Raw genomic sequence first — 23,583 nt, 5'->3', positions numbered from 1 at the left:
AAAGAGGCAAAAAAGTCAGTGACTACAGGATTTCCACCTACCACCATCTATAAGGAGTTTTAACGTTCTTCCCATGACTCTATGGGTTTTGTCCGATGCTCCTGAACAAGGACTCCCAGCTCTCTTTGCACCTCTGATTTATGAATTCTTTTTCTGTTCAGAAAATGGTCAATGCTTTTATTTCTTCAGCCATGGGAAATGAATCTCAGGATTATGTATGGTGACATATTTGTACTTTAATAATAAATGAACTTTGAACTTAGAAAAAGTACATGACCTTTACACTTCCCTATGTTGTATTCCATCTGCTACTTTTTTGCACATTCTTCCAACCTGTCCAGGTCCCTCTGCAGATTCCCTGCTTTCTCAAAGCTACTTACTCCTTTACCTTGTGTTGTGTTGAGGAAGCAGGTAGGCAGAACATGCAAAGGGTATACAATCTGATAACTGAGTAAAGACACCATAAAAACATGTCTGCTTTCTGAGACTTCACTCAATAGTAAGTCTATCCTGCTCCTCAGCATGAATGGAAAATGGCCCAGTCCATCATGGATAAAGCACTCCCCACCATCGAGCACATCTACATGGAGCGTTGTCACAGGATAGCACCACCCATCATCAGGACCCCCGCCACCCAGCTTATGTTCTCTTCTCGCTGCTACAATCAAGAAGGTGGTACAGGAATCTCAGGACTCATACCACCAGATTCAGGAATAGTTATTACCCCTCAACCATCAGACTCCTGAATTAAAAGGAATAACTTCACCCAACTTCCATTGCCCCATCACTGAAATGTTCCCACAAGCTATGGACTCACTTTCAAGGACTCTTCATCTCATGTTCTCAATATTTATTGCATATTTATTTATTACTTTTTTTTTGTAATTACACAGTCTGATGTCTTTTGAACACTGGTTAAATGCCAAGGTGGTGCAGTCCTTCATTGATTATTATTTTATTTTGGATTTACTACTGAATATGCCTGTAAGAAAATGAATCTCAGGGTTGTATTTTTGATAGTAAATTCATGTACTTTGACAATAAATTCATTTTGAACTTTGGTTGATGGTTGGAATTCACCTGGAATTCACCACTGGTAAATAATTTAACAAAGGTTACTTTGGAACTAATCATTGTTACAGTTGCAAAGATGGAAATTTCCTAAAATACTCAACTGAAGCTATTTTTGAAACTCACAGAAGAAAATTTCAGATAAACTGAGGAAAATTAATACTGAAATTACTCATGTCCCAAGCACTATTAATACATTGGGTCTCTTAAACTTTTATATTTTATTCATTTTACAGAATTAGGATGGTATCTTGCAATTATTAAAACTGTGATTGAACAAGTGTCAATCCTTGCACTCAATTATCAACAAGGTGGCATGTTAACGTCGTGATCAGCACAATGCTTTACAGTACCGGTTTCCTCCAGGTGCTCAGGTTTCCTCCCACCATCCAAAGACGTTGCAGTTGGTAAGTTAATTGGTCATTGTAAATTGTCCTGTGGGGTTAAGACTATGGGGTTAAGCTGGGCAGTGTGGCCAGAAGGGCCTATTCCATGCTGTATCTCAATCAATCTATAAATAAATAAATAGACAAATCTCTGGAGTACAAAGGGAGGCCAATTTTATGTTATAATATGTAACATATTATGAAATGAGTCCACATTAATGAATTAATCCACCTACTGTTTGTTTTATTATTATTATTATTATTATTAGCTTCTTTTGTTACAGAGAGCCATCGGAAAGTACAGCAGAGGCTCTTCTGCCCCTCTCATCCATACCAAACCATTTCAACTGACTACTCCCCTCCACCCACACTGGTACCATCGCCCTCTGTACCCCTACCATCCAAGTGCCTTAAACGTTGAAATCAAGATCGCATGCACCACTTGTGCTGGCAGCCCGTTCCACACTCTCACAACCCTCAGAGTGAACAAGTTTCCCTTCATGTTCCCATTAAACTTTTTACCTTTTGCTCTTAACCCATGACCTCTGGTTGTAGTCCCACCCAACGTCTGATGAAAAAGCCTGCTTGTACTTACCCTCTCTAGACCCCTCATAATCTTGTATACTTTGATCAAATCTCTTCTCAATCTTTTACATCTCAAGGAATGAAGTCCGAACTTATTCAATCTGTCCTTATGATGCAGGTTGTCCAGACCCCGCAAAATCCTTGTATATTTTCTTTGTACATTGAAAGATGCAGTGAAATGCTTTGTTTGCATCAATGGCCAAATTTAGACCCTAGGCATCACCATGCTTCTGGCACCAATGCAGCATACCCACAACTTACTAACTATGTCTTTGGAAGGTGGGAGGAAACTAGAGCACCCAGAGGAAACTCACACGGTCACACGGAGAAAGTGGGAATTTCTTCCAGAAAGCAGCAGGAATTGAATCTTGATCACATGCTGCCCTTTTGCTACTTGTATTCATTTCATTAATCTCAAACGCCCTACTTCCTTACATAAGCAAAAGCTGAAAGGTGGAAGTTATTCTATAATTGTAACTTGATTTTTAAAAAATTGATTTAAGTCTCAATGAGGGAACAAGTTGGGAAAATATGTGAGCATGGAAACTAGTCAAAGGGATGTAGGAATAAGGAGAATGGCAAGAGAATTTCTTGTTCCTTTTCGGGTAAATGAGAGTTCCAGAGACTCAATAGAATTTTTTGACTTACTGGAAGATATATACACTAACTCAATATTTAAGTATGCTTTTAAAGAAAACATCAGTATCAATAAATATCAATAAATACATGCAATATCAATAAATATCCTCACATTTAAAATAGATACAATTTTAATCTTAAGTTTATATAATAAAACTCTCACCTCAGTAAAATTTTAAAAAATACAAACCACCTCTTTCAATGTACAAGTTCTTAAACCTACCAATGAAAGATTAGATTTCTTTTGCAATTACTGCACCAGCTGAATAGCAAGTAAAACAGATAGTTCCTTTAAGAAAATTAGGTCTTGTGTAGGAATCACACAAATAGGCTTCCTAAACCTCTGAACTCTTCATGGTGTTGTATCCTGCTTTGTACCCCTGCATGTAAAATTATCAATCTTATTTTTCACTTTCATCCTGATTTGCATCTTATACAACATCCTATTCTTTCATTGTTTGAATGTAGAAATATAGTTGTTTGCCACTTAGACAAAGCAGGACTTTTTATTGGTGAAATGTGTTCGTTAATAGTTATTTATTACTTCCACTCTCCATGAGCCAGCAGAATCTGAAAAGCACAACAGCTTCTGAGAAACTGAAATTCACATAATCAACTAAAAGAAATCTGGAATTTTAAAAAACTCAGGTCAGTCGTGGTGAACATAAATAATTGAGATTCTCCTAATAGGATGATTTGGCAAGTGAACACGTGGCTGAGGAACTGGTGTAGGGGGCAGGGGTTCAGATTTCTGAACCACTGGGGTCTCTTCATGGGAAGGGTTTGCTTGTACAAAAGGGATGGGTTACACCTGAATCCAAGGGGGACCAACATCCTTGCAGGTGGGTTTGCTAGAGCTGTTCAGGACGGTTTAAACTAACTTGGCAGGGGAATGGGAACCGGAGTGAAAGTGCTGAGGATGAGGCAGCTGGTTTGCAAACAGGGACAGAATACAGTGAGGCTCCTAGAAAGGAGAAGCTGCTGTTAGGACAAAATTGCAGTTAACAAGATGAGTTGCAATGTAAAAGGCAGACAAAATTGAAAAGGATGATTACAGGACTGGAGGTGTTATAGTTGAATGCATGCAGTATATGGAATAAGGTAAATTAACTTGTGGCACAGTTACAGATTGGCATGTATGATGTAGGCATCACTGAATCATGGCTGAAAGAAGATTATATCTGGGAGCTTAATGTCCAAGGACATTAAGGACAGACAGGTAGGCAGAGGGGGTGGCATGGCTCTGTTGGTAAAAAATGAAATCAAATCATTAGAAAGAGGTGACATAGGGTCAGAGGTATTCTAAAGGCATGATGGCACAACCATGGCTAACGAGAAGTCAAAGCCAACATGAAAGACAAAGAGACGGCTTATAACAAAGCAAACATTAGTCAGAAATTAGAGGGTTGGGAAACTTTTAAAAACAAAGAGAATGTAACCAAAAATATTAAGAAGGAAAAGATGGAATATTAAAGTAAGATAGGCAATAATATTAAAGAGGGCACCAAAATTTTCTTCAGAAATATAAAGTGTAAAAGAGAGGCGAGAATGCTTATTGGAAGACTGGAAAATGATGTTGAAGAGGTATTAATGAGGGACAAGGAAATAGCAGATGAACTGGACATATATTTTGCATCAATCTTCACTAGCAGTATGCCCGGGGGGCAGAAGTATGTTAAGTTGCCACTACTCGGGAGAACGTTCTTAGGAATCTGAACGGTCTGAAGGTAGGTAAGTCAGCTGGATGAGGGTTCTGAAGAAGGTGGCCGAAGAGATTCTGGAGGCATTAGTAATAATCACTAGATTCTGGCAAGGTTTTGGAGGAATGTAAAATTACAATGTTTCTCCAGTCTTCAAGTGGCAGTTGGATACAGTGTCAGGAAGTGTAAGGTCATGCACTTTGGTAGAATAATGAAAGGATAGATTATTTTCTGAATGGAAAAAAAATAAAAATCTGAGGTGCTAAGGCCCTTGTGCAGGATTCCCTAAAGGTTAAATTGCAGGTTGAGCCTGTGGTGAGGAAGGCAAATGCAGTGTTAGCATTCATTTCAAGAGGACTAGAATATAAAAGCAAGGATGTAATGTTGAAACTTTATAAAGCATTGGTGAGGTCTCACTTGGAGTATTGTGGGCAGTTTTGGGCCCCTTATCTTGGAAAGAATGTGCTGAAACTGGAGTGGGTTCAAAGGAGGTTCATGAAAATGATTCCCAGATTGAATGGCTTGCCATATGAAGAGGATTTAATGGCCCAGGGCCTGTATTCATAGGAATTTATAAGTAATGTGTGGAGACCTCATCGAAATCTATCGAACGTCGCAGGACCACAATAGAATGGATGTGCTGAGGATGTTTCCTGTGGTGGGGGAGTCTAGGACCAGAGGACGCAGCCTCAGAATAGGGGGATGTCCCTTTAGAAAGGCGATGAGGAAGAATTTCTTGAGCCAGAGGGTGGTGAATCTGTGGAATTCATTGCCAGAGGTTGCTGTGGAAGTACCATATACCATAAACCCGTGGTATATTTAAGGAGGAGGTTAATCAATTCATGATTAGTCAGGGCGTGAAGGGAAAAGAGGAGAAGGCAGGAGTTTGGGACTGAATGAGAACATGGATCAGCCATGATGTGCTCCCTTCTATTGTTTTGCATAATTTATGTTTTTTTCTCTGCACATTAGGTGTTGGTCTTTCTATATTTTTTTTAATTGGGTTCTTTCAGGTTTCTTGCTTTATGGCTGCCTGCAAGCAGATAAATTTCAAGATTGTATAATTTATACATACTTCGGTAGTAAGTAATCGAATCTTGAATGAAATGGTGGACCTGACTCGATGGGCCAAATGGCCTTATTCTGCTCCTATATCTTAGACCATAAGAAATAAGAGTAGAATTAGGCCATTCAGCTCAGTGAGCCTGCTCCACTATTCCATCATGGCTGATCCCAGATCCCACTCAACCCCATACACCAGCCTTCTTGCCATATCCTTTGATGCCTCAACCAATCAGCAAACTATTGACTTTTACCTTAAATTTCCTCATAGACTTGGCCTCCACCACAGTCTGTGGCAGAGCATTTACAGATTTACTACTCTCTGGCTAAAAAAATTTCCTCCTTACCTCTGTTTTGAAGGGTCGCCCCTCAATTTTAAGTTGTAGCTCTTGTTCTGGATATGCGCACCATAGAAAACATCCTCTCCACATCCACCTTATCTAGTCCTTTCAACATTCGGTAGATTTCAATGAGATCGCCCCCCCCCCCGCATTCTTCTAAATTCCAAACCTGCCAAACACTCCTTATATGTTAATCCTTTCATTCCCGGAATCATCCTCGTGAACCTCCTCTGGACTCTCTCCAATGACAACACATCCTGTTTGAGATATGGGCCCAAAACTGTTGACAATATTCCAAGAGTGACCTGACTAGTGTCTTATAAAGACTCAGCATTACCTCCTTGCCTTTATATTCTATTCCCCTTGAAATAAATGGCAATACTCCATTTGCCTTCTTTACAACAGACTCAAACTGTAAATGAACCTTCTGGGAGTCTTGCACGAAGATTCCTAGGTCTCTCTGCACCTCCGATGTTTGAACTTTCCCCCATTTAGATATTGTCCCTTTTACCAAAGTGCATTATCATACATTTCCCAACACTGTATTCCATCTGCCACTTTTTGCCCATTCTTCCAATTTGTCTAAGTCCTGCTGCAATCGCATTGTTACCTACCCCTCCTTGTGGTCTTATAAAATATTTCTTCTTAACTGTATTCCTTCACTTTAAATATTTTTAAATAGTTAAAGATCAGGAAATGTTCTTATTGAAAATTATGTAAATATTCTACCTCACTCCCTGAAACCTGACATGTAGATGCAGAAGGCAATAAAGAAGACAAATGGCATGTTGACCATACACAGTCTCTGTTACCTGAAAAAGGATATTCTTGCAACGAGGAAAACCATCAAAGATCCACCTGCTTGTTCATTGTGACGGGAGGTCTGTTATGTGAAGGGAGATTGTCTAGGTTACACCTCTGTTCTGTACCGTTTAGAAGAATGGGAAGTGATCTTCAAAAATCAGGCAAAGTACTAAGGGCTCAGCAGGGCAGATACCAATCAATTGCAGAGAGGCTATATCCCCCAGGCCAAGGACTAAAGAGTAGGCAGTGGCAACATGAAATTAAAGGGTAGACCATTGAGGAATGAAATAAGGACAAAATTACAGTACTGTACAAAACCCTTAGGCACATATAGTACATATATAGCTAGGATGCCTAGGACTCTTGCACAGTATTGTATTTGTTATCATGGAGTGGAGAGTGAGTTTGTAAACACATAAAAATATCTAACAAACTGTGTAGAATTTGTGGAGGGAGATATCAAGTTAGTTTCTCAGACAATAATCTGCCATCAGATGTTCTATCTTGTACCATTAAAGGAAACTGAGATCCAGCAGGTTGTTTTGCAGGTTTTTTCATAAATACTGTGCAGAAATCTTTTATATATATATATATATCTTGTGCCTAAGATTTTTGCATAGCACTGTATTTGTCATCATGGGCTGGAGTTGGAGTTTGTAAACCTGCCAGGAACAAAGGATGTTGGGAATGGCAAAGGTGGAGTGCCGTGGGAGGGGTGTCGGACAAGTGCAAGAGAAGGAGTGCAGGGATGGGCACAACTGCAGACACATCCAGCCCTGAGACACCAGGCAAGGTCATTTGATTTAAAACAACTGATTTATTGATCATTAAAGAATGTCTCTCTTGTGCTTCACACTCCCTCCCCTCTCCCTTCCCCTTTTCCCAACCATGATTCCCCTCACTCTGCCTCCTTCCCACTCTAAGTCCTCAATAGAGACCCATATCAGAACCAGCTTTATCATCATTTACATGTCATTAAATTTGTTTTTTTTTTGCAGTGAAATGCATAAGAATACTACAGTATTGTGCAAAAGCTATATACGTACCTAAGATTTTTGCACAGTTCTGTATTTTACTCAAATGACAATTTTTTGGAATTCTCTACTTTGAAAGGATGGAGAAGCTAATCAACACAGAAATTGACAGATTTCTGGATAGTTTAGCAATAAGGGGATATCCAGATAATGCAGCCAAATGGTGTTGAATTAGGCCAATTGTCTGATTTCTGTTCCAAGACTTTTGTTTCCCCTTTGTACAGATTCAATGTCTAATGCACTTTTCCCTTGCCATTTCTCCTCCAACAAAGCAGGAAATCTTAAGCACCTGCCTGTTAAATACAAACTGATTGTACATAGAGCTGTGTAGTTTCATGTACAAGCAATTCCTACGCTCCCTGGCTGAGTTGGAAGAATATTATTGTCAGAATATTCATGTCCCATTCAATGTATGCAAAATAGAGAGCTGAAGGGCAGATATAATGGAGTGCCTAATTGTTGAAAGGTAACATATTTCACAAGGTCAAACCAATAGCTTTTATGCCCTTTGTGGTAGATTGTAATAATCTATGAAATTTCTTCAAAGAAGGACATGTGTATCCACATTTTTTGGAAATCATTCTGTTTTACATAACCATAAATATAAATTCTTGTTTAAGTTTTGAAATATGTTCTTGGGAATTCCTTGAAATGAATTAGACCTCCCTTCTGTAATAGAGGCACATTAATAGATCCTGTCTAACAGTTTAAATTGTTTATAATTTCTTATATTCCAAGGTCCTTCACATGCTGCAAAATGTTTTAGGGCATCCTGATTGGTATTATATAAATGCAAGTCTTGGCTTTTTAAAAAAATAATTATCGTCATGAAGCAGAGTCATCAGTCAAAAGCAATCCACACAGAAAATGCTGGAGGAGCTCAGCAGGTCAGGGAGCATCTATCGAAAGGAATAAACAGCCGATGTTTCAGGCCGAGACCTTTCTTCCAGGGAAGGAGGGGAGGAAGGGGAAGATGATGAGCTGGAAGCTGACAGGCGAAGCCAGGTGGGTGGGAAAGTTACAAGGCTGGAGAAGGAGCAATCTGATAGGAGAGTGAACTATGGGAGAAAGGGAAGAAGTAGGGAGGAGTTGGCCTATCTAATCTGTGCTGAACCATTTAAACTGCCTTCCATTAACCTGCACTAGGACCATAGCCCTCCATACCTCTACCATCAATGATCCTATCTAAACTTCTCTTAAACGTTGAAATCAAACTCGCATGCACACTTGTGCTGCCAGCTCATTCTACACTCTCGAGACTCTTTGAGTGAAAGTTTCCCCTCATGTTCCCCTTAAACTTTTCACCTTTCTCCCTCAACCCATGACCTCTGGTTATAGTCCCACCCAACCTCAGTGGAAAAAGCCTGCTTGCTCTCTATACCCCTGATAAGACGGAAGGGGAAGGAAAAATTCAAGTCCCAGAAAGGAGAAATCAATGTTCATACCAAAAGGACAAAACCAATTGATTAATGCAAAAAAAAGGAAAAACAACATTATACATTATTTACATCATCATGCGTGAATATTATTTTCCCAGAAACACCTGGCAGAGCTAAGGTAAAGAAAGAGAAGCAGACATTCGGAGGCTTTCTAACTAGAAAGACCACTTTTAATATAGCTGAAATGCCAAAACACAGAGTTCCTGTCAAATTCTTGTCCCAATTATCTTTATTCGTTAATTCTTGATTATCAATGGAGAGTGGCGTAATTAATCAAAGAGACGTCTCCTTTTAAAGAACATTTATAAATGAAAGAAATTGGATTATACCATCTTAAACAAGAGAAAATCTGCAAATGCTGGAAATCAAAGCAACACGCACAAGATGCTGGAGGAACTCAACGGGCCAGATAGCATCTCTGGAGAAAAAATACAGTCGGCTTTTCGGGCTGAGACCCTTTAAACCATTCTTTGGTCCCTCACGCTTATTACCCCGTCTCACGTTGCACATTCTGTCATTGACGCTCCACTGAACCCAGGCATCGCCAAGACCTGTAGTACTCCGTGATTGGTGAATCCAAATGAAGCTCACTATGATTGGTGAACTCTGGTTCCGGTGAGCCGCGCTGTGATTGGCGAATCGGAGGGAACTCTTATAATTGATTGGCGAATCAGAGGGAACTCTTATAATTGATTGGCGGTTGATACTTCCGGTGAACCGCGCTTGCTGGAATGGTGTTGGAGACATTCACCCGATTGAACAGTGCTCTCTGTTAAGGTCTGGTTGATGAAGTTACAGGATCGTGATGAAGGTCTCCGCCTGAAACGTCTACTGTTTATTCACTTATATAGATTCTGCCTGATCTGCTGAGTTCCTCCAGCACTTGGTGTGTGTTTGCCAGCATCTGCAGAAACTCTTGTGTTTAAAGACAAACCTCTGTTGGTTTTATATCAGGGACGTCAACAATTCCCTTTCCTTGGTACATGCTGCACGACCGGCTGAGTTTCCACAGCATATTGTTTTTTGCTCCAGATGTAATCTAAGATGTTTATCTTTTGATTAGCTGTCCTTATCCACTGTGATGTTGTGTCCAAATTGTAAGGCTTTTGCGTCAACTTGGGTTCGTTCGGGACTGCTACATAAACCAATCTCTTCGGAAATAATAAATGAGTCTAAGGCATTTACTAATCGATTGCATAAATCTAAATAATGATTAGCAATAGTGAACTCCCAGTGTATTTGAAATACCGCGAAGTATCACAGTTCCAATATGAGGTTACGATAGGTGGGTATTACACCTCCAAGTACTTAAAGAATGCGGCGGGGGGGGGGGGGGACACGACAAAACGGCTGTTGGTTAACACTCACAAAGTGCCGGAGGAACTTATTCATTTCCATAGATGAAGCCTCCAGCATTTTCTGTGCCTTTGTCTTGCAGATAAAATGGGTGAATACCGATCCTGTACTGCCGTCATTGATGAACGTGAAGTAGTCATGTGATAGGCCACGTCGAAAGTTTGGAAATCTCTACGAGGTCGGCTCAAGCACTCGTGGCTCCGCGGTGTCAGCAGGGAAACTGAGATTTGATGGGCTATAATTAGGCATGTGGATTGCCTTGTCGTGATTCAGACTCAGATTCATTTATTTACATTGAAACGTACAGCGAAAAGCGTTTTCTGTATTAACAACCATCACAACCTAAAGATGTGCTCACAAACAGGAGAAAATCTGCAGATGATGGAAATCCAAAACAACACACACAAAAAATGTGTGATGAAGGGTCTCAGCCCGAAAAGTCGACTGTTTACTCCTCCAAGCATTTTGGATGTGTTGCTAAAGATGTGCTGGGGCAACCCACGCGTGTCGCCACATATTCCAGTGCCAAGATAGTAAGCCAGATCAGATCAGATCATGTTCAGAATATGAAGAACGATTCAGTACCCGATGGCTGCTCAGCGTTCAGTGAACTCGGAGGACATAAACAGTACAAACAGTACTGGCCTTCTGCCAATAATGCTGTGCTGAGCTGTATAAACTTATCAATCTAACCTTTACTTCCTGGATCTCCACTCGGCCTTGGATCACTTGGGCAATAACAATATCTACGCCAGGCTGTTGAACTGAATTGACATCTTTCAAAAACACGAGGAGTAAAAATCTTTGCGTGACGTCCCTGTCTAAAGGTGCAATGAACGATTTATAGTAATTTATAATAAATAGTATGTACAACAGTATAACATAGAAATACAGTTGTGTCGGCATGAATTAATCAGTCTGATGGCCTGGTGGAAGAAGCTGTCCCGGAGCCTGTTGTTCCCGGCTTTTATGCTGTGGTATCGTTTCCTGGATGGTAGCAGCTGGAACAGTTTGTGATTGGGACGATTCGGGTCCCCGATGATCCTTCGGGCCTTTTATCCACACCTGTCTTTGTAAATGTCCTGAATAGTGGTTAATTCACATCTACAGGTGCACTGGCCTGTCCACACCACTCTTTGCAGAGTCCTGCAACTGAGGGAAGTCCAGTTCCCATACCAGGCAGTGATTCAGCCAGTCAGGATGCTCTCAATTGTGCCCCCTGTAGAAAGTTTGTCGATTTGGCTCAGCGTTCAACACAATTATACCCTCGGTTCTTATCAACAAGCCCTAAAATCTGTGCTTCCGTACCTCCCTCTGCAACTGGATCCTTGACTTCCTCACCAGCAAACCACAGCAGGTGCGGACTGGAAATAACTAGCTCAAGGGAGCGTGCTTAGCCCATACTGCTGTACTCTCTCTACACCATGATAGTGTGGCTAGACACAGCTCAAACAACATCTATAAATTTCTCGATGACACCACTGTCATTGGCAGAATTTCCGATGGTGACAGTTCGGCATTCAGTCAGAGATGAGTTGAGTGGTGTCGTAATGGTCAGTAAGACCAAGAAACTGAGAGTTTAAAAAATTATAATGTATTGCAATGTACTCGGGCCACAAAACAACAAATTTCACGACATATGCCAGTGATATTAGACCTGATTCTGATCCTGATACAGCCCATAACCCTCCATTTTTTTATGTCGATGTACCAACCTAAGAGTCTTTTAACCATCCTGTTGTATCAATTTGTACCACCAGCCCTGGTAGTAAGTTCCAGGTATATGCCTCTCTCTGTGTAAAGAAAAACAAATACCCCTGACATCTCTCATAAATGTTTCTTGCCTGTTTCTAGACCATGAGGTGAACAGGCGTGTTGCAATTAGTGAAAATGTAATTTGCACTGTGGTCATCGGCTTGCATGGATATTGATTGGTGTCGCCCAGATGTGATATGTTAAACTTGGTGGCTAAAGATGCCAAGCAAAACCAAAACAGTTTCAAAGTTGAAGTAAATTTATTATCACACTAAGTATATGTCACCATATACTACCCAGAGACCCGTTTTCTTGCAGGCATTTACAGGACAATAAAGAAATACAACAGAATTTCAACGTTCAAAGAAATGTACACAACAAATACAAAAAAGAAAAAAGTAACAATAATAAAACATAAATAAATAAACAATGAATATCAAGAACATGAGCTGTAGAGTTCTCAAAGTTCAAATGCTCAAAATTAAAAGTACATTTATTACACTGGACAACAAATGTTTTCAAAAGTGTTGCTTCCTCAGAATTTTTTTAATGATAAACACAAATATAATTTCAGACTACTTGTATCACGTAGGAATTCAGAGAAAAAGCAAATTAACTTTTATTGAATATAATGTGTTTAATTGCATAATGGTGCTGATGCTTTGCAATAGTTCAACTAAGTTAAAAATATTTTGTTAATGATTTTCATTTGTGCTCAGTGTCTGAGGCTTCTCGCTTATGTGTCCAACAATAATTTGCCAGCATTGATGGATTCCAGTTGCCCTGGTATCTTTTCTCCATGACCACAATGTCCTGTTGAAACCTTTCACCATGCTTGTCACTAACAGCACCAAAATTTGCAGGGAAGAAGTCTAAATGGGAATGCAGAAAATGAATCTTTAGTGACATGTTGCATTTCATGGTTTTATATGCTTGAAGCATGCTTTCAATCAGCTGGATGTAGCTTGGTGCTCTGTAGATGCCGAGAAAAATTTCAACAACTTCCTTGAATGCCTTCCATGTGATTTTCTCCGGTCCCACTAGAAATTCTTCAAGTTGCCTGTCATTGATGACCTGTTTGATTTGTGGACCAACAAAACACTTTCCTTAATCTAGGCATCAGTTATTCTGGGAAGCATCTGTCTCAAATATCAAAACCCTCCATAGAAATTTTTGTGCCTGGTGAAAACAAATTCCATCCTTACAGTCCTGAACCCAATAATTATTACTAAAACCTGTCCTGCCATGCAGCAGTTGCACTGCCTAAGCACGCCCAAGCGTGCCTGGACAAGATAGGAAACTTCCCAGCTTACATTGTAGGCAACATTTTAATTGACTTGAATTATGAATTGAAATAGTAAACATAAGTATATTAAAAATGGTGCATGATAGGGAAATTTCATGGTGATTTTCATGATCAGTAGCCCAAACTTTATAAGATATACCTAAAGGTATTCAGGAAGCAAAATCTTTGTTGTCCAGTGCGAAGTATCTCTACTATATACAGCCTTGAGATTTGTCTCCTTACAGGCAGCCAAAAAACAAAGAAACCCCAATGTGCAGGGGAAAAAAACATTCAAACAATAAAAGTAAACAAATAGCATTCAGAACTGAAATTTATGAAAGTGAGTTCACAGCCACGAAGCCAGTCACAGCTGATCCTGGAGCCCATTAATTGCAGGCCATAGTCTCAGTTTAGTGCAGAGATGAGTAAACCTTGCAGAGCAGCAAGTTGAACACAGGCCCACAAAGTGAGTCCATAGGTTTTGGAATCAGTTAATTGTTGGGGTAAGTTGTAATTATCCCCTCTGGTTGAAAAGCCTGATGGCTGATGGATAATAACTGTTCCTGAACCTGGTGGCGTGGGACCCAGGTATCCTGTACCTACTTCTCGATGACAGCAGTGATGAAAGAGCATGGCTTGGACGGCGGGGATCCTCGATGATAAATGTTGCCTTTTTGTGGCAGTGCTCCTTGTAAGTTAGCTCAATGTTAGTAGAGCTTTGTCTTTTATGGAATAGGCTGTATGGATCACTTTCTGTCGAATTTCCAATCCTGGGCAACGATGTTTCCACACCAGCCTGTGATGCAACCAGTCAGGATACTCTCCACTGTGCATCTATAGGTTTATAAATGCTTTAGATGACATGACCTCTAAGAAAGTAGAGCCATTGCAGTGCATTCTTTGTGATGGCATTTAAATGCTGGCATTTACATGCTGGTCCATGGACAGATCCTCTGATGAGGTAATTTGGCATTACCACATCTTTACCTGCTTACCTACTCCCTCCAGTGCTTCTCCCCTTCTCTTTCATCCATTGTTTTCTATCTTCTCCTATCAGATTCTCTTTTATCTCTTTCAACTTTCCAGCTCTTTATTTCACCCCTCTCCCAGTTTCGCCTATCACCTTGTACTTCTTCCTTGACAAAATTTAAAGTTACTGACCCTCTTGATCCACCAATCCCTCAATGAAAACTGGCTTATGATCCTCCAACTTCTTCCTCCTGTAGTCAGTATCAGCTCTTTGGTTTTGTTGACATTGAATGAGAGATTGTTGTTGTGGCAGCATTCAACCAGATTTTCACAGTGCCTCCTATATGACAATTCATCACCACCTTTGATTCAGCCAACAACAGTAACTTAAATATGGCATTGGTGTCGTGCTTAGCCACAGACTCACACGAACAGGGAGCTGAGCACAAAGCCTTGTGGTGCATCTCTGCTGATGATGACCATGGAGGAGATGTTGTTGTCAAACTGGGGTCTAGAGTGAGGAAATTGGGGATCCAGTTGCACAGGAGGTTTCAAGGCTAGATTTCAAAGTTCAAAGTAGAGTTATTACCAAAGTATGTACATATATGTTACCATATACAACTTGAGTTTCATTTTCAGAACCAGAATCAGAATCAGGTTTACTGTCACTGGCATGTGTCATGAAATTTGCTAACTTAACAGCAGCAGTTTGATGCAATACATAATATAAAGGAAAAAATAAAAATTAACTAATAATAATAAATTTTTTAAAAGTGAGTCAATTACAGTTCTCTGTATATTGAATAGACTAACAACCGTGCAAAAACAAAAATAGTATCGGTACATATTAAAAAAGTGAGTTAGTGTTCACAGGTTCAATGTCCATTTAGGAATCGGATGGCAGAGGGGAAGAAGCTGTTCCTGAATTCCTGTGTGTCTTCAGGCTTCTGTACCTTCTACCTGATGGTAACAGTGAGAAAAGGGCATGACCTGGGTGCTGGAGGTCCTTAATAATGGATGCTGCCTTTCTCAGACACCACTCCCTGAAGATGTCTTGGGAACTTTGTAGGCTAGTACCCAAGATGGAGCCAACTAAATTTATGACCCTCTGTAGCTTCTTTCGATCCTGTGCAGTAGATCATCCCCCCCATACCAGATAGTAATGCAGCCTGTCAGAATGCTCTCCACAGTACATCTATAGAAATGTTTGAGTGTTTTTGTTGACATATCAAATCTCTTCAAACTCCAAATGAATTATAGTCGCTATCTTGCCTTCTTTATATCTCTATTGACATGTTGGGACCAGGTTAGGTCCCCAGAGATCTTGACACCCAGGAAGTTGAAACTGCTCACTCTCTCCACTTCTGATCCCTCTATGGTATGTGTTCCTTCGTCTCAACCTTCCTGAAGTCCACAATCAGCTCTTTTGGCTTACCGATGTTGAGTGTAAGGTTGTTGCTGCTATACCACTCCACTAGTATATCTCGCTCCTATACTTCCTCTTGTCTCCATCTGAGATTCTACCAACAATGGTTGTATCATCAGCAAATTTATAGATGGTATTTGAGCTATGCCTAGCCACACAGTCATGGGTACATAGAGAGTAGAGCAGTGGGCTAAGCACACACCCCTGAGGTGCACTAGTGTTGATTGTCAGCGAGGAGGAGATGTTATCACCAATCCGCACAGATTGTGGTCTTCTGGTTGGGAAGTCGAAGATTCAATTGCAGAAGAAGGTACAGAGGCTTAGGTTCTGTAACTTATCAATCAGGATTGTGGAAATGATGGCGTTAAACACTGAGCTATAGTTGATAAACTGCATCCTGACATAGGTGTATGTATTGTCCAGGTGGTCTAAGGCTATGTGAAGAGCCATTGAGATTGTGTCTGCCATTGACTTATTGTGGCGATAGGCAAATTGCAGGCTCTTGCTGAGGCAAGAGTTCAGTCCAGTCATGACCAACCTTGTGAGTATTCACAGTAAATGCAAGGAAACACAGCAGAATCAATGAAAAACCATACACAAGACAGATAACCAAGTAATGTACAAAAGACAACAAACTGTGCCAGTACAAAAATTAAAACAAAAAATAGTAATAGATGAGTAAGCAATAAAGACAACAAAATCTGCAGATGCTGGAAATCCAAGATCACACTCAAAATGCTGGAGGAACTCAGCACTTATGGAAAAGAGTAACAGTCCACCTTTTAGGCTGAGATCCTACACCAGGACTGGAAAAGAAAGATAAGAAGTCTGCATAAAAAAGGTGGGGTAGGGGAGGAATAAGTATAAAGTGTAGGTGATAGGTGAAATCGGGATAGGGGTAAAATAAAGAGCTGGAAAGTTGATTGGTGAAAGAGATAAAGGACAGGAGAAAGTGGAATCTGAAAGGAGGAGGTAGAATACAATGGAAGAAAGGGAAGGGAAGAAGCACCAGAGGGAGTAGGTAAGGAGATAAGGGGAGTGAGAGAAATGGGATTGGGGGATTGTTGAAGGGGGGTAATTACTGAAAGTTTGAGAAATTGATGTTCATGCCATGAGGTTGGAGGCTACCTAGATGGAATATAAGGTGTTGCTCCTCCAACCTGAGTGTGGCCTGATCACAATAGTAGAGGAGACCACGGACTGACATGTCGGAATGGGAATAACACATAGAATTGAAATTGAAATGGTGGCCACTGGGAGATACCACTTTTACTACCCAGTGGAGCATAGGTGCTCAGTGAAGCGGTCTCCCATTGTATGTCAGGTCTCACCAATATTCAGGAGGCCGCACCAGTTACAGTAGATGACCCACACAGACTCACAGGTGAAGTGTTGCTTCACCTGGAGGGACTGTTTGGGGCTCTGAATTGTGGTGAGGGAGGAGGTGTAGGGCAGGTGTAGCCCTTGTTCGACTTGCAAGGATAAATATTAAATATGAATCCTTGAAAGTAAGTCCATAGTTTGTGTGAACAGCCATTGTTGGGGTGAGTGAAACAGAATTGTTTCCCCTCTGTTTCAAGAGCCTGTTCTTGAGGGGTAATAACTGTTCCTGAATTTGGTGGTGTGTATTTTGGGGCTCTGGGACCTTCATCCTGATGAGTGCGAGGGTAAGAAAACGTGGCCTGGATGCTGGTGGTGCGGGAGGAGGCCTTGACGATGGATTCTGCTTTCCATAATCTCTAGTTTTGATGGATATCATAGTGTTAAATGTTGGGCTGTACAGTACGCAATGAGGAGCATCCTTAGCTGTTCCAGAGTTGAATGAAGTCCGTACAGTAGTTATTGCTTCAGTTTCTTATGAAAAGTAATCGATCATTAACTCTTACTTCCTTTGAAATGTACTTAAGAATCTTTTCATAGACGAGCTTCAGTGTGCGCAGATATAGACGAGCGCAGGTTGCGGTCCTGTGATTGGTGAAGCTGATCGTCGGTGCAAGGTATTCGGCGAAGCCGCAATTCGGTGGGTGGTGATTGATGAAGACGAGAAACGGTGGGTGGTGAATGGCGAAGCTGAGAGTCGGTGGGCGGTGATTGGGGAAGCTGAGAGTCGGTGGGCAGTGATTGGCGAAGTTGAGAGTCGGTGGGTGGTGATTGGCGAAGTTGAGAGTCGGTGGGTGGTGATTGGCGAAGTTGAGAGTCGGTGGGTGGTGATTGGCGAAGTTGAGAGTCGGTGGGTGGTGATTGGCGAAATTGAGAGGCGGAGCGCGGTGATTGACGGAGTGGCGTCGGCAGGGAAACGGGAAGCGGCTGGCGGGAGTGGTTGCCTGGGCTGACCGATAAAAGGTGGCGGAGAGAGTGGCTAGTGAGGCCTTGGGTTGAATCGTTTACTGTTGAGGGGGGAATTGAAACAAAATGGGCTGCCTATTCTCCAGGAAATCTAAAGGGAAGAAACAGAGCAAGACGGCAGAGGGGGAAGAGCCGCCGAAGCAGTACAGCTGGGACAACCGGGCGAAGGAGGTGAGGAGGGGGCTTGAAGAGTCTGGGGGAAGGTGGAAGAGAAGGTTTGATGAATTGTTGGATCATCGGTTTAAACTGAGTATAGCCAGGGGTCGAGGTACATATTTGAAAAACAAACAAAGCTTGTGCTGTTTGGAAAAATCTGAAATAATCATGCACAAATCAGCAAATTCTCACCAGATTGAACAACCACTTCAAGACCAAAAGGAGACGAGTTATTGAAAGAACTTGACGGGTCAGGTAGTATTTGTGGAGGGGAATGGGATGCCGACACTTCGGGTCGAGAGCCTTCATCTAGACTGGACCACAAAGTGAAGGGATAGTCACTCGACCCGAAATGTCGATAATTAATTTCCGCCGAGACGTTGTCTGACCTGCTGAGATCGTCCAAAAGCTCGTCCTTTTTTTTGCTCGAGTCTAATCTCTTGGCCCTCCTTGGAAAAGATCGTCAATGCGAGGGTGTCAAGGCACGGAGTAACGGGTAGAATATGGTGAGATTGGTAAATTATCGAGAGATGGAATTTTTTTTTGAGTGGGAATGGTAGGGATTGTTTGTAGCAATGGAAATGAGACCTTAATGAAAAGGGAAGTTCCCTCTTTCGATATAGTTGAGACCCGCAGGGGAAGAAGCTCGTAGCTTTTGCTGAATGGATTTGGGATCGGTTGCTCCCCGCCCTTCTGTGAAGTCAATGTCAAGTAAGAAGTCGCTTCTATCTTTTTAGGGCCTAATATAAAATTATCTTTTTGTCAGTAGCAGAAGTAGACAACATGCACGATGTAGAAACAGATTTAATTTTGGACAAATTAAATATAAAATTGAATGTTTTTAGCTGGGATAAATTTTTGAATGCCCATTAATATTGCCGTATCTTGCCAGCCTTCCAATTTGATTATGACTTTTTGTACACAATTTAATCATGGAAGACAGTTAAGGATCTCCCAGAAGTTTGAACATTTTATTTCTGTGTTTATGGTCAATGGAGTGTTGATCTTTGTTGAGATCAGTTGCTTTCATAGACTTTTCTACAATGCGCTGCAGGTGTCAGTGTGTTCATGTGCACCCCTGACCCATTCCAACAATCTGCCGTCGCCTCTCTAATTAATCATGTCACTTCTTGTCTCCCTCCTCTAACATTTTATATTGTCTGGTTTAGTTATCATTGCTATAAAGTGCAACTTTAGTAACTGTTATATTGTTTTTTGGTTGGCAAGTTCTGGTTATGGACTCGTGTGTGAGATGTGTTGATTTGAGTTAAATACTGTAACTGCAAGATGACTTCCTGCGATTTTACTATGATGCAGCATACAAAGTTATTATTTTTGTTGGTGAAGATATCTACCTGTTGGATGACTAGAATTGTTTCTGGAGTTGGGTACTTACTTTCCATAAATTCTGAACTAGTATGTTTACTATGGTCCAAGTGGAAAATCTATTCCTTTTGAAAGGAAAGAAAAGTAGAATAGATGGCTTGGCCTCTTGGTGTTGGCTTTAAGAGGATGGCTCATTATTTTTCTTTCACCTCTGAATTGCTGACCCCTTATCTGAGGCCATGAGTCCTCATTTGAGACAGTTTAGCATGGGGAAGGATCATCCCTACATCTACACACTCAAACACTGCAGGTCAGTTTTCATCTCATTTTCTAAACCCAAGCATCCCTGTCTACTTAATATTTTTCCCCTCATGATGCACTGACCTTCCCATGAATGAACCTAGCCAATCTCTGTGTCACATTCTTCCTTGGATAGGGAGACCCTATCTGTACACATCATTCTTGGTGTCTCACTTGAGACCTATTGTTTAAGCCAGATCTTTAAAACATAAAGGCCAACATACCATTTCCCCTCCTAATTGCTTGCTATACTTGCATGTTAACTTCTGATTCAGAGACCTGAGTGACCTTGTGAAAGCCAACACCTTTCAGACTCTGACCATTTAAACCAAAAAATGGCCTTTGTTATTTGGGCAGCATGGTAGTGTAGCAGATAGCATAATGCTATTCCAGGGCTAGCAACCTGGGTTCCATTCTTGCTGCTGTCTAGAAGGAGTTTGTACTTTCTGCTTGTGAATGCATAGGTTTCCTCCCCCATTTCAAAAACGTGCGAGTTAGTTGGTCACATGGGTGTCATTGGGTGTCTTTAAACCTAAAGCCTCTGAATTAGTAAAGTGCATAAGATGGTTCTTGCTTGGAAATTATTCAGTTTAATACTGTCAGAGGCTGAGCTCAAGCTGTTTGTCCAATTAGAGTTTATTTTCTTATCTTTTGTTTCAGATGGCATTATTACTCTATTACATGGCTGACAGATTTTGCCCATCTAGATTCCATTCTTTAATTCTCAAAACCCATTGTGGTCTAAAATCAGGGGGTGGGGGCGCAAAGAAGCTCTGTATAATTTTCATGGTTAATGGAAGCCTTTGTTACAGTGATATAGTAACATTAAGTAATTACCTTTTTCATCTCATTTAGTAGTTTTATGATTCATAGTTTCACAAGTGAGGTTTCACTTATCACAAAAATCCAAAATGAGAGAAAATCACCGAAAATTTTTCACAACTGTTCTTTTGCAGCGTTAACATTGTTAGCATGAGAAACTACTGGTTTTTCATGGAAACATATCTTTAGTCCCAGTTCTTGTTTCAAGAGCAAATCATTGCTCCACATAAAGCCAGTTCAGTATTGGCTCTAATGTAATGCTGCTCCTTGTACAGTGGCAGAGGCTAATCTATTAATCTGCTTATGATAAATAGAAGTCATTTGGAAAGTGGGCTCCAACATTTGTAGTTATTTTAGTTGCCAGTTTGTTAATTATATTTGAAGTATTTACTCAATGAATCCAAAACTAAGATTTTGGGGTAGTTTCTCCAAGACAGCAGTCTACAAAGTGCCTTGTTTGTAATACTCTGTTACTTGGGAAATAAAGTTGCTTGTGGAGTAATTCTGCATTAACTTTTAAAATGGTTGTATGTTTTTCAAGTTCAGCTGCTATGACCTACCCAATTCGTTTGAAGTGCAAATGGTGTGTGGATTTCTGAAAGTTTATTCTTGTCAGATCAAAGTAAATGCATTTGCTATTTTATTTGCAGTTTAATCTAAAACACACTGCTTATTGCACACCAGTTCACTCACATTTAGGATGTTATTTTATTGGTACTGATTGTCCTAAAATGGTTACAGCATGGAAGATCATATTGGCCTGTTGAGTGTGAATCAGCTGTATGCAACTAATCTCACTGCCCCTACACCACACCCTTTTTGATCTACGTCCACTACCGGTCTTGATGGTGCAATCTGTTCTGTGCACTCATGATTTCCACTTGATCTTGTAAAGGCTCACTGGAATCTGCTTTTAGGTACCAATTAGACAAATTAAAAACAAACCTGAACAAATAATTAAAACTCAAGAGGAATATTGCTTACTGCAATCAGAGAAAGCAAGCATGTCATTTTCCAAAATTTAGTGTAATTTTGTATGGGATATTGTCACTAAATGTGCAATACTGCTAATAAGAATTTTTAAAATGTAAAATTAATGTGTTTTACACCAACAGCACAATGGTGCAAGTAGTGGGGAATATTCCCCAGGATCAGTTGTTTTATTTTTGCCAGTAAAAATGCAGACAAAAATGCAAAAACAAAATTTTTGATTAAACCCTTTGAGAGTGCACATTTCCATGGGGTGCCACAGTAGCATAACAGTTGGGTTGTCAGAGTTTGGAGTTATGTATATTGTCACTGTGAACTCGTGGGCTCCCTCCAGGTGCTCAAGTTTCCTCCCACATTCCAAAGAAGTATCTGTTAGTAGGTTATTTGGTCATTGTAACTTGTCCTGTGATTAGGCTGGGATTAAATAGGTGGATAGGTGGCTTGCACTGTGGTGGGGCTCATAGGGCTGATGGAGCCTGTTTCTGCACCCCCCCCCCCCCCCGTATCACTAAATAAATAAGCAAACAAAAATACATGATATGAGGTTGATGCACCATCAATAACTCACACTGAGACGTAGGCGAGATATCGGCTTTTATTGACTGGAAGAAGGAACCAGGAGTGAGTGTCTATCATACAAGGTCCTGGAGACTGAGGCCGAGCGTCAGGCCGCAGGTCTCCTTTATACAGGGGCCTGTGGGAGGAGCCACAGGAGCAGTCAGCAGGGGCGTGTCCCGACAGGCACATAGTTCACCACAGAGGTTAAGATTAATAAAACTGGACAGATGGGTCACATGGTATTGGACTATAGTTTTATTATTAATCATGTATTTTTTGCCATTGCCTCCCAGCTGGGAGGGCAAATAATTCTTAAGTGTTGGATTTTAAGTTTGAAGAGTAAGGTGTTTTAAAGTTATTTTGGTTTATCTATACGTGAGGAAAAGAGTAAACTAGGATGTTTCATTGTTTGAGGAATCTGCTGTATTTCAACAGCTGCTGCGGACAAGGTATAAGCGTGGTGATGGCAAGATCAATTTCTGGTGGCGTTTGTTTCCTGTGTTCAACGGTAAAAATTGTCACAGTTCCTATTTGGGCACAAGACACAACAGGATTGTTCTTGCAACATGGTTTCCTGCACACTTCCCTAATTAAGGCAACAAATTGAACAACCATGACATTTATTTTAAATACGCAATGTAATTTGGCCACTGTCTAAAGCATGATTTTTGTATATTTCTTTAAACCTTTTTAAATGTGTGCATTGTAGTACAATCAGTAAACACCATACCTATTCATTTTTGTTGTAGGACCTGTATTTGAACCTAACCTAGAAAGTAGGTTTCACTTATTTAATAAGCCCCTAGAGATTTGCTTAGCTACTCACAACCCTTTAACACCGAGCTACTTGTGAAGCAGTACCTAATGATGAAAAATTGTTTTGTTCTAAGGTTTCCAGTCCCATTTGTGCAGTAAGCAGATTCAAAGAATAATTAGTGTTTCAGAAATTGAGCACAAGATGTATTAGTGGTGCAACATGAATTTGGGTGACTCGATGTTATTCCACCAACTTTGAGAATCCTTGAAGCCCACCAAGTTTTTGGTCCTCACTCCAAGTGCTTGTGTTTCTCTTTTGATATACCTCAAAAGTTATGGTTGATTGAGTCCATGCCATAACTTATTAATTTAATGCTTCCCCCCCCCCACCCACCCCACAGACTTTCATATAATATATATATACTCCCTCTGGGCTGGCTAAACCTCTGTACTTAATTTATATTCTGTCAAGACATG

General features: G+C 40.7%; 2 protein-coding genes across 5 annotated transcripts in view; one reads left to right on the top strand and one right to left on the bottom strand.

Annotated features, from left to right (window-relative positions):
* Window positions 1-23,583, bottom strand: part of slc9a7 (solute carrier family 9 member 7) — a 223,108-nt gene that overhangs the window by 156,785 nt on the left and 42,740 nt on the right. The gene's annotated exons all lie outside the window — the stretch shown is intronic.
* Window positions 8,608-23,583, top strand: part of rp2 (RP2 activator of ARL3 GTPase) — a 33,818-nt gene continuing 18,842 nt past the window's right edge. The window contains exons 1-2 of one of the 4 annotated variants that reach the window (XM_059963827.1): window positions 8,608-8,627; window positions 10,500-18,369. In XM_059963827.1, coding sequence (XP_059819810.1) covers window positions 18,265-18,369 — 105 coding nt within the window. In that variant the 5' untranslated portion in view covers window positions 8,608-8,627; window positions 10,500-18,264. Of the gene's footprint in view, window positions 8,628-9,281; window positions 9,948-10,499; window positions 18,370-18,404; window positions 19,066-23,583 lie in introns of those variants that run through there. The other 3 variants (XM_059963826.1, XM_059963825.1, XM_059963828.1) reach the window with 3 other exon arrangements.

Source organism: Hypanus sabinus, chromosome 3, assembly GCF_030144855.1.
Source record: "Hypanus sabinus isolate sHypSab1 chromosome 3, sHypSab1.hap1, whole genome shotgun sequence".
NCBI classification, from domain to species: Eukaryota; Metazoa; Chordata; class Chondrichthyes; order Myliobatiformes; family Dasyatidae; genus Hypanus; species Hypanus sabinus.
Note: the sequence above shows the minus strand (reverse complement) of the source record. Positions and strands in the feature narration are given on the sequence as shown.